We start from the raw sequence: 19,218 nt of genomic DNA on the forward strand, positions 1-19,218 counted from the left end.
TGTGAGGCTTACACTCTAATCTTCACAATAGAGATTATTAATGCAGAGTGTTCTAGAAGTCTTTGTGCTGTTTTAAGCTTCAGTAGCTTAAAAGTTTAATTTAAAAGCTTTAATAGGTGAAACTTCACTAAGAGTTTTTGGAACGACCTGTATATCGTCTACAAAGTAATAGACTAAATTTCTGTTTATCTAGAAATTATTCCACTTGAATGATGTATTTTTTTTTTTGCATATTCTGCACTTTTACGAGAAAGGGACAAGGGGTTTATTTTATTTTTAGAAGTTGCTTCCAAAGTGGTCATTGGTTTGTACAGATTCAGTTTAATCTTTTCCCACCTACATGATGTTAGCATTGTAATTCAGTTTCTAATATAACTGTGGCACTGCAGAATCTTCAGATAATCTCTAAATGATCAAAGAAAAGCTGAATGTAATTTGGTTTTATATGAGTGTTGAGTGTATTCTCTTATATTACAATTCTTTGTAGCTCATAATCCATGCGTTACTTGTAGAGTTACTTAACCTTAGACATTTACACAATTAATAGAACTCTCCATTCCCAAACCATTCAAGGAATAGAAGCTTACTGTTCTTGGATAAACAGGCATGTACTTGATGTAGGCAAACATACATTGTCTCTTTTGTGAACTCAAGGTTAAAACCTCCTGGAAAAGGCACAGTCTAAGCTGCGTCTAAATGGAAGACGTGGATGTCTGATGTCTAATGAATGGGGAGTGGCAAAGATAAAGGATGAAAATGGGGCACAGAAGATTCAGCCCTGGGAACACTCAGTGATTTAATCTGATTGGGAAAAAGGACATGTGAGCTCTAAACAGAGCAGAATATGTCAGGAGAAGCTAGAAATGTATAATCCAAAAGGGAAAAAATATGTATCATGTATGTTGGATGAGGTTAGTAAATTTTTGAGATAATGTGAATGAAAAGTGTTTTGGCAAAAAAAAAAAAACAACCCAATACTACACATGTAAGTAAGATAATGTTAAGCTGAGAGGTGGGCAGGGGTTGGACCTGTGATTTTGTTGTAATAGAGAACTCTTGGATGAAAAAGACTCTGTCCATCAATGCGGATAATCTTCCCAGAGGCAGCTGGTGGCCCAGTAGGTAGAGCACTGGACCTGGAGTCAAGATCTGAGTTCACATGTGGCCTTAGACATTTACTAGCTGTGTGACCTGGGCACAACTGAAAAATGAGAATAATGACACTTATTCTCCAGAGTTGTTGTGAGGATCTAATGAGATAAGATTTCAGTGCTTAGTAGGTTCTATATAAATGTTATTCCCTTCCCCTTCTGTAGAAATAACCTTCTTAGAGCAAGGGCATTTTGGAGTCAGGAGCACCTTTGCCAGTCAGATATAGCCTGTGGACCTCTTCTCAGTATCAAGTTTTAAATGCATAAGATTTCTAAGGAAACCAGTTCTATTCAAGTACAGATAGCATAACTTTAAGGCGAACAAGCAAGGTCACAGACCCTAGGCTAAGAACTCTTGTCTTAGGCAGTTACTTAGAGCACTGAGAGGTTAATTGACAATCAGGGTCACGCAGCTGATCAGTGTCAGAGAGAGGAATTGAACTCCAGTCTGAGCTCTGTGATACTGTATTGCTTTTTCCGAGGTATTGGATTACTCAGGAGATAAACTCTAGGTATTCAATGGAGGTCTTGTCCTCTGGAGTTCTTGAAGCCTCTGGCTAATTTGATAGGTTCTCCTTACTTCTTACTTTGATTCTTCTGACTCCTACTGGAGGGATAAATACTTGTAGAGCTAACTCAAAGCATGTTAGGAGAGATTCAGCAGCTGGGTTGAAAATGAAAAGCAATGAAACGTTTTGTCAGAAAGTTAGAGATTCCTGCCCTCTCCCTTCCCTCAGTGTTTTCACACTTGAGCAGGTATGGTTTACCTGAGATGATTTGGGTTGGTGTTTTTGAAGCAGGAGATCTTTGGTAAGTTCTAGAGGAGGATGAGGCTGTGTCCCAGAGGGGTATGCCATTGGGGTACAGGGAGCAGCCGCCACACCAAGTTCTGCCTGCCTGCCTCCCTCCTTTTCTCCCTCCCTCCTTTCCTTTCCTTTCCTTTCCTTTCCTTTCCTTTCCTTTCCTTTCCTTTCCTTTCCTTTCCTTTCCTTCTTTCCTTCCTTCCTTCCTTCCTTCTTTCCCCTTTTCCTTCCTTCCTCCTTTACTGCATCCCTTCCTCTCCCTCTCCTCGTTTTCTTTTCTTTCTTCCCTTCTTTTCTAGATTGGTAACAGAGAAGGCACACAGCCAATACTTCAGTAGTGACCTGGTAAATGTCAGGGATAGGCAGATTAGGTCATAGGCAGTAGTAAGACTGAATCTGGGTGTACATACCGAGTGGATGCTTACAACATGTTTCTGCAGAACTTTGGGAAGAGAAAGAGTGATGGTGATGGAGGTGGAGACAGAGAGAACTGCCCTGTAAATAATTAATGTTCATTACATTTGCAGCCATGACTTGGAGTAACTGCTTAAATTTTTATTTTGGCTGGGTATGGTGGTGATGCCTGTAATCTCAGATACTAATTGAATTGAGGCTGAATCCCTTGAATTTGGGAATTCTAAGCTGTTGTGGCCTAAAGCCAATCAAGTGCCAGCATTCAGTCTATCACCAGCATCATAAGCCTTTCTGAGGAGGGGTGTACTACCCCATGTCATAAATGAGCAGGTCAAAGTTATCCTGCTGATCACTGGTGGAACAAGGCTTCTTAATGCCTTTTAGCCTGGGCAAGATGAGGAGACCCAGTCTCAAACAAAGAAAAAACAGATATTTTTTCAATTAGTAGTCTTAACAGTCATTTCTTTTTTTCTCTCTTTCAAACTCCCTCTGTGTACCCCCACCCCCACCCCATCCCTACTGAGAAAGAAAAAAAGACAAATCCTTTCTACCAGGTAATGAAGGCATGGTCAGTCTAAGCCCATTTTCACATGCAGTTGCTTGATGTTGAACTTACAGATCAATACCTTTTCTTTTTCAGGTTTACCAAAAATTTGTCTCCTGATAAGATAAATCTCAGTACTCTAAAGGGAGAAGGTCAGCTGACAAACTTAGAGCTAGATGAAGAAGTTCTCCAAAATATGTTGGATCTGCCAACCTGGCTTGCTATCAACAAAGTCTTTTGTAATAAAGCATCCATTAGGGTGAGCATTTTCTTTGGGTTCTTGGGGCGGAGGGGCTTTCATTTTTCCTGCCTTTCAATTAGACTTCTAATTTAGCTTTCTTGTAAGGAAAAATGTTTTTTATATGGTATGGAAGGTAGTTAGAAAACAATTATCCCTTGGTCTGAATGACTATTTGAAAGTATGTGTGCTTTATCAATGTACTAGAAAACTAATGTTAAACTAAGTACATGGTAAAAATTGATGTTTGTTTGTCTTATTGATAAGTAATATTAAAAGATAACAGTTTAAAGTTTCTAATGAGAAGGGTTTATTTCATACAAGTATGTGAGAATTGAAATTTCTTCAGTGCACAAAAGGCTTGTGATATCATCCCTTTGGGCATATTGCTTTTCATAGTTCCACATCACAACTTTTTTATACCTTAGGCTTTTTTGTGTGTTGTTGCTTTAAAAAAAATCCCCATGGGGTGGCCACAGGGCCACTTGGTGGCCATTGCTCTGGTGGGAACCTCTCCAGCTTACTTAGGTTCAGCCAAGAACAACAGACATGCAGTTTGTGGCCTGACCCATTGTGAGCTATTCTAGTTTGATAATGCTTACCAAAGCTTGAGTTTCCATAGCTCACGGTTACCTTTGTGCTTCACTGAGACATTGGGAGAGAGGTCTTTTGTGAATGAACTCAGACAAATCACTTCCCTGACCTTCCCTTTTCTTTCCACTAAAGTGAGGAGGTGGAGCTAAATGATCTGTCAGGATACTTTTCAGCTTTGTTCTGAGTCCATATAATTCTCATCAATGAAACGTGTTTATTTTCAGATTTCTCTCAAATTTTAAAGTAGCTTTTTCCTCCTTTTTTTGTCATTTGTTTTTGCCCTTCGTCCTCTCTTTAGTTTACAGATCTCTCTTACTTGGAGAATTGTTGGTCACCATTTTGGGAATCTTTGATTCTTCCTGTTGAGATCAAGGGAGAAAATAGAATAAGTCGTATGTTATGCTTACGGCCATCTCTGCAACCCAAAGGACCAAATTTAGGTACAGTCTAGGGAGGTGAAATGTTGGCTTTCTCGACTCATGAGATGAAATTCTGGGCTTTGAAGTAAAAACTTTAAAAGAAGCCTTCTATACTTTTATTGGAAAATAAGTAGTTTTTATGTGAGAAGGTTTTTCCATTTTTTTTAGTTCTTCTTTTAGTAGAGGGGATCCTCGAGCTTTGCTTGTATCCATATAGGTCACCTTTTTCATATATAAACTATAATCATGTGGGTTTGGTTTCATTTCCAAAGTCTGCATTCAGAGATGAGGCCTGTCAGGCAAGTTGTGTGATTCTAATTCTTGCTATAATCCAGAGATGGGTTTTAGCGATAGAAGACCAAAAATGAGTGCTTATGATATCCCAGAGAGGATGTGGCAATATTATTTTCCCTACACAAATTTAAAATAGTATCTTTAATTTCAAAATATGAACTAATGCCTTAATTTTGTTATTTTAATATGTAATATAAAGAAAAAAATCTATCTGCTATAATTTTTTTTTCCTGCAAGTATAAAAATGAATTTACCCTAATGTGGTATTTTTCTTAAAAGGTTTAAGGATTTGCTTTGAAGTGATATATACTTTTTTCCTTTTTTCAGATTCCTTGGACGAAATTGAAAGCACACCCAATATGCTTGGTAAGTTCTGAAGGCATCTCAGAAATGAGAATTTATATAAGTAGATTTAGGTAGTGTATTAAAATTAGGCTCCTATTTCAGATCAACAACAACACACAAAACCTGTTCTCCCAGCTTGTCTCTAGGCCAGATTTGTGATGATGGCTTAAATCATTTAACACTTGGCTCTCATTTTATCATCTGTATTTTTACTTCCCTCAAAGGGATGTTTGGAAGATCTAATGAGAATGATTGTGTTAAAGTACTATAGAAATGTAAATTAAATAAGTAGAAAAAAAAAAAAAACAAGTTTTCCTGACTCTGCTATGAACCAACTGGGCAAACATGGGAAGGTCCTTTAACCTTTCTTGGGCTTAATTTCTCCATGTGTAAAATGAGGGGATTGTACAAAACTTCTTCTGAAGTCCCTTTCACCTCTGGAATCCCAGGTTCTAGTCTTTCCTAATGTTATTTAAATCTCTAAACCCAGTGGTGCCAAAATTAGAAGGAAGGCAGGGAACTGGGGAAAATTTTTTGCAGCAAGTGTTTCTTATAGTGGCCTCATTTCTCAAATATATAGGGAACTGAATCAAATTTATAAAAAAAAAAGAGTTTTTGTCCAATTGATAAATGGTCAAAGGGTATGCGCGGGCAGTTTTCAGAAAAAGAAGTCAAAGCTGTCTATAATCACATGAAAAAAATGCTCTAAATCAACTATTGATTAGAGAAATGCAAATTAAAACCTTGTCCCATTGGCTAGCTTGACAGAAAAAGAAAATGACACATGCTGTAGAAGACGTGGAAAAATGGGCACACCAATGCCCTGTTGGTGTACTTCTGAACTAGTCCAGCCATTCTGGAAAGCAATTTGGGACTACATCCAAAGGGCTAAAAAGCTCTGTACCCTTTGACCCAGCAATGCCACTATTAGGTCTATATCCCAAAGAGATCAAAGAAAAAGGACCTTTTTGTACAAAAATATTTATAGCAGCTCTTTTTGTGGTGGCAAAGAATTGGAAATTGAGGGGATGCCTATCAACTGAAATGGCTGAACAAGTTATGTATATGATTGTGATGGAATACTATTATGCCATAAGAAATAACAGGGGGGTGGTTTCAGAAAAACTTGGGAAGAGTCACATGAACTGATATCAGCATGAAGTGAGCACACAGTAAAAGCAATATTGTAATGATGAACTGCGAAATACTTAGCTACTCTGATTGTAATGACAGTGATCCAAGACAATTCCAAGGGACCCATGCTGAAAAATGCTGTCCACTTCCAGTGAGAGAACTGGTTAATAACCCTGAGAGCAAACTGAAGTATATATTTTTTCACTTCATTTTTTCTTGCTTTTTTTTTCGACATGGCTAACATAAAAATATGTTTTGCATGATTTCACATGTATATTTGATATCATATTGCCTGCCTTCTCAATGAGTGAGGAGGGGTTGGAAGGAAGGAGAGAATCTGGAACTCAAAATAAAAACGAATGCTTAAAATAAATAATAAACTTTTAAAAAAAAAACACCCCAGCCCTGCTTTAGCTACGATAACAACGACAAAATATTTAAATTTTACTGTCTGATCCTGAGCTTCTTTCCTTGACCTGCCCTTGAGCCATACTTATTTATTTTTAGTACTGGGTTCACTCTGACTATCCTAGTTAAAATCTTGGACTATTTCAGTAGTTTCCAAAATGGGGTTCTCATTTCTAGTCTATCCCATCTGAATCCATTCTTCATACTGTTGCCCTAGTAATCTTCCTAATATATATCTCTGATTGTGCCAGGCCTTTATTAAAAAACTTTGAAAAGTGACTTTTGTCTGCTGAATAAAACATAAAAACATGGAGGCATTCAAGTCTTGTTCATTTCAGTCAAGCTGAAACATGGAACTATTCTCCATCCCTGTTCTCTTCCTGCCCTTGGCAGCTAGAATAGACTAAGTGTTCATCTCCTTCCGTTGAAGTCCCTCCATACCTTCCAGGCCTAAATAAGGTGGTGCTACTCACTCCTAGAAGCCTTCCCTGAGAGTGGTCTTCTATTCCCTCACAGGTAAACTTGGTTTCTTCCTCTTCTAATTTCTCACATGTAGCACTTTGCCATGTCCCTTCCTTTGTACAGATTTCCTTTCCTCTTCTCTTGTCTGTGGTCATCTGTCACCCCACTCTTTGGATATGAGCTCATCAAGAGCAGAGTCTTTGTTGATTCCATCTGGGTATCCTTAGGGCTTGCTACAGTGATTTTTGCAGAGGCACCTAATACATATTCGGTTAAACTAAATAATGAAATAAGTGTTGGAATCCCTAACATATTTACTTTTTACCATAGTGACATAAAGCTGAAAGACTCTTCCTCAGGATGGAGGCTTCCCCTGAAAGAAAGGTTTTTGTTTGATATCTTAAAGAGTCTTAAAGGTGGTATATTTCATTGACTTTCATATTGAAGTGTTATCTCTTCAAAACTTACTTTTCCATATCCCACATATGCAGTCAGTTGTCAAGTCTTGCCATTTCTACCTTCACAAAGTTGCTCGAATCTGACCCTGACTCATGTAGCCACCCCCTTGGAGTAGACACTCATCACCTGTCGCCTAGATTATTGGGACAGCCTCCTGATTGTCCCCCTGCCTCAGGTGTCTTCCCACCCAATCCATCCTCCCTGTTGGAGCCAAAGTCATTTTTCTTAAGTCCCAATTTAGTGGACTCCAGTGGCTTCCTATTGCTTGCAGGACATATCAGCTTTCCTGGTTAGCTTTTGCAGCTCTATACAACTTGTCCCTAGCCCATTTTTCCAGTCTCGAGGTACATTACTCTCCCTCTCATACTGTGTGAATCAGCATATGGACTGGCTTTCTTTATTTCTCTTTGCCACACCTTTGCACTGGCCATCTTTCATGCCTGAAATTTGTTCCCTCCTTGTGCCTAACAGCATGGGCACCATTTCTGCCTGAAGCCATTCTAGATTGCACTCTCTCTCCCTAACTAACTTGGATTGAACTGCTTTGCGTATTTTTGTGTTTATTCACTTGATATTTGTGCTGTATATATTTTTATATAGACTTCTTGTCTCTCCCATTCCAGTGTTGTGAATTCTTTCAAAATAGGGATTATTTCATTCCTTGTCCTTGTATCCCCCGCATTGAGCACAATGCCTGTAGTAGGCTCTAAGTAAAAGTTGTTGAGGAAGTTTTTTTAAGGGTGGGTTTTGTTTAAATAGCAACTTTGGGTTCATCAGACCGTGGTGTAAAAGGGTTAGGGATTAAAGAGGAGTATCTAGATCTGGCCAAGCTTTCAGTGCCTCCCTCCTGCTGGCAGAACACCCTTTAAAGCCTGGTCTAAAGTCCCACTGCCATTTCCAATCCCTCAACAATCTGGCTCTATCCTGACTTTGTAGCCATGTTTCATGTTCTTCCCTTTTATGGCCTCTCCAGTCTAGTCAAACTGGATTCCTTGTTTCCTAAACTCAGCCTTGCATAGTTCAGGGCATTTGCACAAACTGTCTCTCTCGTGCCCAGAATAGATTTCCTCTTTACTTCTGCCTCAAGTCTTTATCTTAAGATGCCAGACAAGTCCACCTGTTTTGTGAAGCCAACCCTGATACTCCCAGTTAGTAATGTTCTCTCTCTCTCTTTTCAAATTATTTGTTATTTCCAGCCAGGTAGCACAGTGATTACAACACTAGACCTGGAGTCAGGTGGCCCTGAGTTCTAATTGCACCTCAGATGCTTACTATCTATGTGACCTTGGGCAAATCACTTAAACTCTTTCTGCCCTGATTTTTTCATCTGTAAAATGGGAATAATCAGGGTTGTTGTGAAAATAAAATGAGATAATAATTGTAAAGCACTTAGCACAGTGCCCACATGTAGTAGGTGCTTTATAAATACTTCTTCCTTTCCCTACACTTCCACCTAGTAGAATGTAAGCTGCTTGAGACCCTGGAGCTCTGCCATTTTATCCCTGGCACTTAGCAACATACCTTGCACATAGTAGATGCCTCATAAATGTTTGTTACATTGAGTTGAAATCCTAGGATCACAGGCTTGGAAGGGACCACAGGTTGTTAAGCTTTTTTGTGTCCTGGACACCTTTGGCAGGCGTTGAATCCTCTGGATCCCTTTTCAGACTTGTTTTTTACCTACAAAAACTAAAACACACAGAATTACAAGAGAAATCAGTTACGTGGAAATATAAATAGCAGAATATTTAATAAATTAAAAAAAAAACTAGTTCATGGAGCCCAGGGTAAGAAGCCCTGACCCCATTCAACCTGAAGACTCTAAGAAGAGTTTAAGCTTTGCCTGATGACTTCAAGTCAGGGAGAACGCCCTACACCCTACAGTTCTGAGGTGGCCCTGCTTCTTTTCCATGCCTCTAATTGTTAGGAAGTTGTTCTTTGTTTTCTGTAAATCTGTGTCTTTGCAGATTCCATCCATTGTTCTTAGTTATTCTCTGGAGGCCTAGCTTAAAGTACTGGACAGTCATTCATATTCCCAGAGACAGCTATTATCTGTGCTCTTCCTCCCTCCCTTCCTCCGATCCCAATCTTTTTAGCAGGTTGCTTTGTTTTTAAGTAGGAAATATTAGCCCTTTACATCTGCTGTATTGGCTGATGGCACTGGGCAGAGATGTGACCTAAGTAGGATCTTTCTGAGGGGCCCCTTTCAAACCACTTCCTCCCGTTTAATCTTAACCGTCACCTGGGGGCAACAAAGGAGTAAATAGTAATGCCTTAAACATTTTTGAATTTATTTCCAAACTTGGTCATTTATCTCTTTTGCTCATTTTTTTATCTCCTAGAGCCCTATCTCCTGTGTATTTTGCCCGTGATATTTTGTATCTACTGATTTGTGTTTGTGCTAAAGCCCCTTGTTGGAGCACCCACTAGGGATGGTCCTTTTCTGTCTAAACTGTGGTTCTCCCAGGAGTTGAACATGCAAAAAGTAAAATCTTAATAATGATAATAATAATACAGATATTTCATTAGGAGATGCATATTGCCAATTTGTATGTGTTTGGTGTTTTCATTAGTCCCTGGATAAAGTAATAATGGAAATGAGCACATGTGAAGAACCCAGGCTCCCTAATGGCCCATCACCTATTGCAACTGCTTCAGGACAGAGGTCAGTTATTAGGCGAATTGGTCCCAATTTCCATTATTTGCATTGTTAGGTGTAGCCAGCTCTTCATTATCTACAGCAGTGGAGCAAAGTACTGTTAATACATTGAAGCCTGGTCATCTCCAACCCTTGTTTCACAAGAAAATTTCTGCCAACTTTCCCTTTAAACATTTTCCTGTTGAATTGCCGACCCTTAGAATTGTCAGAGTTGATTTGCAGGTTTTAGTTGCCTTTCTGTCCTCTGGCCAGGGTGCTAAGTATACATGGCCCACAGGATAATAAACTGGTTTATCAGCTTGGGAATAGCCAGGAGTTGACTTGGCATAGCTTTATGATATATTAGTGAAATGTCAAGTGACTCTCGAGAGAAAAACTGATAACCTACAAAAAGACGATTGCCATGTTGCTTTTTAAATAAAAGATTGTCAGATCACTGAATTATTTTCTGCTACAACTCTTTGCAAGTTACATTGGTAAAGAATCAGGTGCTGAGTGTAAAGGAATGTGAATAATCTTTCTGAAAAGTGCCTAATTATTCCTCATATTCTTTGGATTTTTATGTCGAGGTTTTTTAAGGTGAGGTAAACCTGTAGTTATTAAAATTCTTTAGATTTATTTGTTTTTTACATTTATGGATTGTTATTTTTTATTTATTGTTTGTATTCTCATTGTGCCCATTTCTGGATTGTGTTGTTTTTTATTTATCACCCATATTTCCATTGTGTTCATAGTGTGCTAGATATCGTATAGAACAATAAACAAAGATGGTCTTGAGGACAAATACAGTCAACCTTATGGTTGAATTATGTTTGTGTTATCAGGAATTGGGGGAGGTATTTTGGATTTCCCCGGCCCTCAAGGGACTTTCCACATTGGGACTTTGAGAATGAGAATCTGAAGTCTATTGACTGCAGGTCAGTTTGTCACATCTATAGCCTGCCTACACCTAGACTGCAGGCCAGTAATCAAGTTACCCTGGTGTAGAGGGAGATGAGGTAGCAAGCAGCTACAAATGTGACCTGCTCCTAGTCATTGAACCTGTTAGGAGTATTGTACCTTTTCATAGCCAGCTAGTAGTGATACTCCTCACCCATGAGTCTGCATTGCGAATTGACTTTGGATAATATCAGATTGAGGGGGTTGATCTTCAGATTTAACGAAAGTTGGAATTGAGGGAGAGAAAGTGGACACAGTGGATAAACACTGTGGAACTTGAATTAGGAGAGGAGTAGTGAGAAAAACCTTTCTGAGCCATTTGATCAGGCAGATGGTGGGGTAGTTAGAGTGGGTGATTTTGTAACCTGATGGCAATTGAGCCATGTGTCTGCGTTGCCAAATGCTTTTCATAACATCCTTCCTATTTTAGTCAATGTATGGTAAGATTTAGCAGATTTTTTGTAGCATTAATAAGGATTTCTGCCAAGGCTTAATGTCTACTTACTAGCATGTTTTATATCCTGACATATAGTAGAGGGATAATGTGAATGTGCTTTGTATTAGTCCAGACCACTTTGTAAAAAGAGGCTAGTGGTCTAAAGAATTCACTTAAGAGTAGATGTTTAATTTTATTAATAATAAACTAATTTATTAAAGACGATGAGGGGCACTTTTTAGGAGGATTTTCACACTCCCTGTAAATAGTTAATCCCACATTCCACTTAGCAGCTACTTGTCTTTACCAATAATCCTGCTTCTCATAATTGTCATGCAGATAGTGATATCTGTTATAGCTTAGCTAGAATTTGTATATTTCATCCAAAGATAATAGTGTTGATGTTATAATGTACAATTTTAGATTTTTTGCTTATATATCTGATCATTTTTCTTTTTGTACTTAAGTGAAGGTGTTCAAGGTGACTTTTTTCCTTTTAGTAAACCTATTCTTTAGCATTGAGATGACATTTTGTTTTGTTTTTTCCAGTGAATATGGTTTTGCAGAAAAAGTAGTGGAGGGGATTACTGTTTCTGTAAATTCTATTATCATCCGAATTGGTGCAAAAGCATTCAATGCTTCATTTGAGCTTTCCCAGCTAAGAATCTATAGTGTAAATACAAACTGGCAACATGGAGACTTACGGTGCACTCGAATTCAGGATGTGCAGCGTGGAGAGGTAAGGCCAACGATTTTCTTTAAATGGACCTTTTTGGCCACAAGTGAGTAGCAGGGAAAATTTAGAGTAAGCTCTTCTTCTAGATCTAGTGCTTCTGACACACATGTCATTTGCTTTGTTCATCTGTCTTTTAGGCTGTATCTGTTTCCATCACACATAAAGTTTGTTAAGGGTAATTGTGCATTAAATGCTTTCATTTTGATTGTTCTGTTGTTGTTAAAGATTAATGGATTAGTGAACCTCTTTTTCTCTTTAATATAAAAAATTAAGAAATTGAATATGTTGATTAAATTTATATTGGTCATCATGATTGGTTGCAGTTTGTACCTACTTTCAACAAGAGAATGTTTACCTAAAATTTAGGTTGCTATCTGAGTTATATGATATGATGGAATCTTACCGAATTTGTAAGAAAAAAGAATTCTTAAAGATAATAGAAAGGAAAATTAATATATCAAAAAATGTCTTGCTAAAATGAGAAGCCTTTATTATATAAGTAAATAGGAGTTAAACTTTTTCTCTGCTATTGTGTATTAATTTCTTTCTCCCACCTTTAATTATGCGTTCTGTATTCCATTTGTACAAACATTTAAAGACTGTGTATGTGTTTTTTTAGATTTTGACATTTAAAGAAATTACTTGGCAGATGATCCGAATAGAAGCAGACGCTATCCAGAGTTCTCACCTTGAAATCATGAGCGCTCCAGTTCGGCTGATAACTAACCAATCAAAAATCAGAGTCACACTTAAAAGAAGAGTAAGTCTGTGAGGTTATGACTGCTCTATTTTTATGCCCTCTCTCCTCATTGTTAGTCACTAAATAGCAGTGAGCTTAAAAATAAGCCTACTGACTGGACTACTGGCTTGTGGAAGCTGGAAGAAAGAGACCCTGATGATCTGGTGGAGCACTGGCAGAACACAATACAAACATTTTTAACTGGTTTGGTGGAGAAATAGGTTAATTCAGCATTGCACTAGGGTCTAAATTTCTTCCAGATTTCACTGAGCAAAAATGGTGCATCCATTACACTAGTGGTGGTTAGAGAGGAATCTAGAGTTGAGGGCATTAGGGAAGCAGCTGATTTTGTAGCCAAGGCCCATGCCTTGGGGAATGTGGCAGGTTTATAGCCCATTATGATTTAGGATTTGATTTGTTAAAGAAGATATGTTGGAATTGTTCTCGTTTAACTCGTTCATAATTGAGTGATAAAATCGAAAATGAGTTATTCTCTACGTGTGCAGTGCTACCATCTTTGTCAGTAGCTTTTGTACGTAGCTTTTTACTCTCAAAGTTCAGATTGAATTCTGTTAGTGGTTTTTGGATTGCAAGAGGCAATAGAAATATATTCATAGAGCATAATAATCCTCCAGTAGATTTCTGTTCTGGTTCATCATTGCGTGGAAGTGACTGTGGGTTCTTAAATCCTTAACAAAATATGAACACTAACTGTTCCAATTGTGTTGGCAATGCCTTGAGTATGGGTCCAGTCACGGATCCTATCTGTTGTCTGACGACCAGTCTAAGGTAATTTTGGAGAGGCTTATTACTTCATTGTTAGCCACTTCAGCATTATTTTTTTTTTCAGGCATGGAAGTTCATGAAAATCCTCTGCTGAGGCATAGCACATTTGCCCTCTGTGTAGCTGGAGGAAGTACTGAAAGCAAAGAAATTTTGAATCCTTGATGTATTCAAGTGTATCTAGATAAGATGCTATCATAATATAACCATATTGCTCATAGTACACTAACATCAGTGGATAGAGTGCTGGGCCTGGAGTCAGGAAGACCTGAGTTCAAATCTGGCCACAGATACTTACTAGTTGTGTGACCCTGGATGAGTCACTTAACCCTGCTTGCCTCAGTTTCCTCATCTGTAAAATGAGCTGGAGAAGAAAATGGTGAACCACTTCAATGTCTTTGCCAAGAAAACCCCCAAATGGGCGTCATAAAGAGTTGGAAACAACTGAAATGACTAAACAACACACTAACATTTATACAGTCTGAATGCTAAATTGTTCAATGCCATTTGTGTCTTTTACTTTGGAAGATACTCAATCATTTCTGAGAACTATATTAGAAGTTGTCATTTTCTTCCTTTTTTCAGTTTTTATTCTAGAAAGATAATACCTAAGGTGTCAGAGGAAACAGGGCTATAGTTTTTTATGGAGAAAACATCTACGTTGAATGCCATTAAAAATTTCAAAATGCTTACATCAAGATTTGATTCCATAAATTGATTTTGTTCAACAGTTAAAGGACTGCAATGTCATAGCAACAAAGTTGGTGCTAATATTGGATGATCTGTTGTGGGTCTTAACGGATTCCCAGTTGAAGGCAATGGTACAGTATGCAAAGTCTCTTAGTGAAGCTATAGAAAAATCGACAGAGCAGAGGAAGAGCATGGCTTCGGAGCCTACCCAGGTATGCTGCTCGGTTCACAGATGAGTTTCCTTTCTCGGAATAGTTTAAAAAGAAAAAAGAAAAGCAAAATGGTTAATTGACAAGTAACATTCAAAATTAGGTCTTCGGTTAAGAAAAAAAAACCATTATTTCTGTTGGTTTAGGAAAAAAAACCCAATACCTTTCTTTAATTATTTCATTCAGGGCCTTATAATGAGCACAAATGGAGGAAATACAGAACAATAGGAGGCAACATTTGTTGCCTTCCAGAGTTTTTTCTTATTCTTAGCTAGACTGGACAGACCCACTATGTGGCAACCATTGCTGTCTTAGGTTAGGTCCAAACCAAATCAGGAGAGGCCCATTGCCAAAGTCTTAGCCATAAGTGATTGGATTTTTGTGTCCATAGTATGTAGTGAAGACCCAGCCCAAGACGATTGGGATGGGCACCAGAGGAGAGGAAGCTGATGGGAGCCCCAAGTTCCCAAAACAGTCTGTAGCAGCTTTCTCTGTGGTTATTCTGTTTGGCTTTGTCTTTTAAAGAGGGAAAATTTGGCCTCCATTTTGGTTCTCTCTTAAGTAATTGTTGAAGTAGAATTTAAGCTCTTTGATAGCAGAGCTGTTTCTGTGTTCATATCCTTATCACCTAGCACTTTGGCTGGCCTGTACATATTAAGTACCTAATGTTTGAATTGAATTGAAATATGCAGTTCTGTGATTTATACTTAGGTCCTACCACTGGCCATCCTCTTAAATGAACACTTTGAAGCTAACAGAGGTACATTTATTCCTGTAAATACTCTCTTGTCCTTCCTGTCATTTGATACTGTTTCTTTCCCGGCATCCAACTAGATGCTGCAGATGACAGAATCCAGAAGGGTCCCTGTTCCCTTGTAGGAAGAGAAAAAGCCTCAGTTGTGCCGAGTAACACTCTCATGGCCCCAAGTACTCTATTCGCTGCTAAAAGTCTCTCTGACCATGTTTGAACAACAGTTTTAAGCAGTCTGAGTTAATTGGTTTTTTTCGGGGTTATTTTTTAAGATGTACCCTGATTTTCATTAACTTGACTACTGCAGATATTTAAGTTTCCTGGTAAATGAAGTTTTAAATACTAACTCAGAGCTGTACTTTGATTCTTCACTTGCTCTATGATCTCATCAATGTGCATCTTCCCTTTCCTGTGAAGATAGTAATGCCTACATCCTTTCTCACCTTGTACAATCCTCGTTCACATGGTCCCACAAATCCATTGTAGAGGACTGGTAGTCATGATGGTGGGTTCTAATCTTTTCAGAGCTCTACTCCGGCTCCGAGTTCTCAGCAAGTGAAGACACCTCAAACATCAGCTGTGCCTGACCTCAATGACACCATTGCAAAACTCTTCAGTGATTTCGATGTTAAAGAAACCTCCCATCACTTAGTAATTTCTCACCTAGATCTGCACATATGTGATGACATTCACGCTAAAGAAAAAGGTAATAAAGCCGGCACATTGGAGTCCATTTTAGATGATTCTCTAATGGATCACAAAACTAGATTGGTTCTTATACTCTGTTTTAAAAGAACTATGGTGACAGCGATGATGCAGATGGTTTTGTTTACTAGGCCTATCTTTAACTGTTAGGTAAAAAGATTGGCGAATGAGCCTCTGATTGAGATGCTAACACTTGAAGAGTTAAGGCAATGTGAGGGCCCATCCCTATATCTATCTTTTATGCAACTTTGGGCTTGTCTTTGTAAAGAAATTCAGTCTCTGGTACATTTCTAATGATGTCCACATGGATTATTCACAGGTGTCTGAACAAATTACTACCTCCCATTTGGGTTCTAGGCTTCCTCTGCTTCATCTTACCCACACAGCCCAGTATTTGTCAGGTAGTCTCCTTGAATAGCCTACTATTGCCCTGTTTACACTAAGCCTCAGAGATCCTGGGCAGCTCTTTAGGAGTCAGTCTTATGTCAATCAAAGACCCAAAAAAAGCTTCCCTAGTGCCAGTGGCATGCTCTGGTGTCCTACCTGCTGGAGAAAAGAATTCCCACCACTACCACTGTCTACACAAAATAGGTTGTCTGGTTAGAACACGATGTTTTAAGACTCTAGGATCCCACTCTGGGCCACTTAGCTTCTTTTCTACATGCCCACATGATCTCCCTCACTCTAGTTAATTCTCTTCTCAACACTGGTTATTTTGATTGGTCAGTGTTGTTCACATAACTGTGTTGTCTTTTGTGTTATCTTCCTTAAATAGACTTGTTTGCATTTTTTGAATTTTTAGCCTGAAACTTGTAAACAAGTGTAATTTACTTAAATGAGGATTATTAGCCATATTTTGGGGTAGCCAGGTTGCACAGTGGATAGAGTGTCAGGCCTGGAGTCAGGAAAACTCATCTTCCCGAGTCCAAATCCAGCCTCAGACACTACCTGTGTGATATTGGGGTAAGTCACTTAGCTCTGTTTGCCTCAGTTTCCTCACCTGTAAAATGTGCTGGAGAAGGAACTGGCAAAACACTCCAATACCTTTGCCAAGAAAACCCCAAATGGGATGATGACAAATGGGACATAACTAAAAAAAAAAGAATGAATAACAAGTCATTATTAAATGCCTAGGTATGTTATTTTCTAAATGACAAATTAAGTCCATGTTACACTTAATTGTTTATTCTTTTGCAGAGTCTAGTAGACGTATCACTGGAGGAGCCATGCAACTCTCTTTTAGTCACCTAACTGTAGATTATTATCCTTATCACAAAGCAGGTATGTAAAACAAAAACCCCAGATGTGACCCTAAATGCTCTGAGTTAGATTATGTCTAATATACTTTACATATTATGAAATTCTCTTTCCTTAAAATAATGCTAAATTTCCTTTTAGAAAGGATTCTAAATTCTATAGATCTAGCAAAAAATGTTTTGGACATGAGAATAGATCATTGAAGTATTAATTTTTCAGAACGCTCCTACACTATGATTCTCATTGGAATTTTTTTCTCAAAAGGATGTTGTTTTTTTCTGCCTCATTTTATATGGTGCTTGTTTTTTTTCCATCAGTACTTCTAGCTAAACAATTGTTAACTTGTAGAAGACATGGGATATTGAAGCTAGAGTCTATGCAAATTAGAAATATTTTGCCTTTTGTAGATAAAAATTTCCACTCAACTAAGATAATGCTGATTTAAAAGTAAATCATATTGAATTAGCAGGCCTTAGGTAAGAGATTTTGGTAAGCTTTACAAAAATCACACAAGATAGAAACATTTCAGAACATCAGAAGCCAAACTAAGTGAATTTGATTTCATGCTGTTCTCTACATTGGAGGGGAGCATTTTCCCCTCACATGTACAAGACAATAGAAAATGTAACATTTTTTGTAGGAGATATTTAAAAAATACATATATGGATTTTCCTTCCAAGAGGCATAATTTATGATAGCTGGATTATTTAGACTTCTTATTGTTAGGCCAGAATTTGACAGTTTTGTAAATGAAATTTTGTTTTAGCAATTTTTTTAACATATTGTTGAAATATTTGATGTCGTGTTAGAAAGTTAAAGAGTCAGCATACCTATCCTTCCTTATCTTCCAGATTCTTAAGCTATTTGAAAACCGTTCATAGTGTAACAGGGTAATATCATGATAGAGAGCATGTTTCCATTTTCTTCACTCATTTTACTAGGCTAAATTCCGATTTTGAAGCTTCTAAAGAAAGTTTTGATGTGCATTTATATCATTGTTATTGATCTACTTCCTTATGCCTCCAAGCAGTAAACTATTTTTATTTTAAGAGTTTTCAGTGTATTCCTCTTAACAGATATATGATCTACTTGGGGCATTTGTCTTGATCAGAATTTGGCTATTTTAACATTTCCCTGGAGGATTAGGATCAAGTGACCCACTGAGTTGAAATCCTCTTTGATAGAGGGCTCTCCCATGCTGGTGTTGAACTCACTGTCAGGACTTCTTTCCCTAATTATAGAACTGAGATTCTGGCCACTGAAAGGTGCCGAACGTGGTTGACACCATCGTACAGCTGAGCTTGGCATTGAGGATGAGTCATTTGACAGCCTGCAGGAGTGGTTTCTTGACAAAAGCCCTGACAGATAATTAGCTTCAAGCTGGTTCTGCCTATATGGGATCAGATTTTGCCCATTTTTAGATCTCTAGGAAACCAAAATAGGTGGCAGGTGAATTTGAAAAGAGAGTAAATTTTTAGAAAAGTATCTTTTGTTTTCACATCACCCACATTTCCCAATATAATAATAATAGCTAACATTTATATTATGCTTACTATGTGTCAGACACTGTGCTAAGTGCTTTACAAATATCTCATTTGATCCTCACAATAGCCTTGGGAGGCAAGGTGCTATAACTATCCCCATTTTACTGATAAGGAAACTGAGGCAAATAGCAGCTAAGTGGTTTGCCCAGGATCAAGCAGTTGGTAAGTGTCTGAGGCTTGATTTGAACCCAGATCTTCCTGACTCCAGACCTGGTGTTCCATCCACTGTGTCACCTCACAGCCTCTAATGTATGTCAGCTTCCTCTCCATGCCAAAGAACTATCTCTCATGGCTGAGAATAAAAAGAGAAAAAGAGCTCAGCAAAACCAAGGAACAGGTAAACTAAGACTGATATGATATACCTTACCCCATGTCCATGGTGCTCCGGCCCTCCCAAGAAAGGAAGGGGCCACATGTCCTCTTTGATTCTTGTTTGGAGCCCAGCTTTGTCCCAGCAGCTGTTAGTGGTCTTTTCCATTTTGTTGTTATTTTGTGTGTGTGTGTG

General features: G+C 38.2%; 1 protein-coding gene across 3 annotated transcripts in view; it reads left to right on the plus strand.

The window, feature by feature from the left end:
- The window catches only part of UHRF1BP1L (UHRF1 binding protein 1 like), a 76,780-nt gene that overhangs the window by 26,581 nt on the left and 30,981 nt on the right, over positions 1 to 19,218 (plus strand). For all 3 annotated transcript variants that reach the window (XM_036759617.1, XM_036759618.1, XM_036759620.1), the window contains 8 exons: positions 3,009 to 3,171; positions 4,785 to 4,823; positions 9,839 to 9,930; positions 11,849 to 12,038; positions 12,655 to 12,795; positions 14,289 to 14,459; positions 15,733 to 15,913; positions 17,110 to 17,193. In XM_036759617.1, coding sequence (XP_036615512.1) covers positions 3,009 to 3,171; positions 4,785 to 4,823; positions 9,839 to 9,930; positions 11,849 to 12,038; positions 12,655 to 12,795; positions 14,289 to 14,459; positions 15,733 to 15,913; positions 17,110 to 17,193 — 1,061 coding nt within the window. The remainder of the gene's footprint in view (positions 1 to 3,008; positions 3,172 to 4,784; positions 4,824 to 9,838; positions 9,931 to 11,848; positions 12,039 to 12,654; positions 12,796 to 14,288; positions 14,460 to 15,732; positions 15,914 to 17,109; positions 17,194 to 19,218) is intronic.

Source organism: Trichosurus vulpecula, chromosome 5 (genome assembly GCF_011100635.1).
Source record: "Trichosurus vulpecula isolate mTriVul1 chromosome 5, mTriVul1.pri, whole genome shotgun sequence".
NCBI classification, from domain to species: Eukaryota; Metazoa; Chordata; class Mammalia; order Diprotodontia; family Phalangeridae; genus Trichosurus; species Trichosurus vulpecula.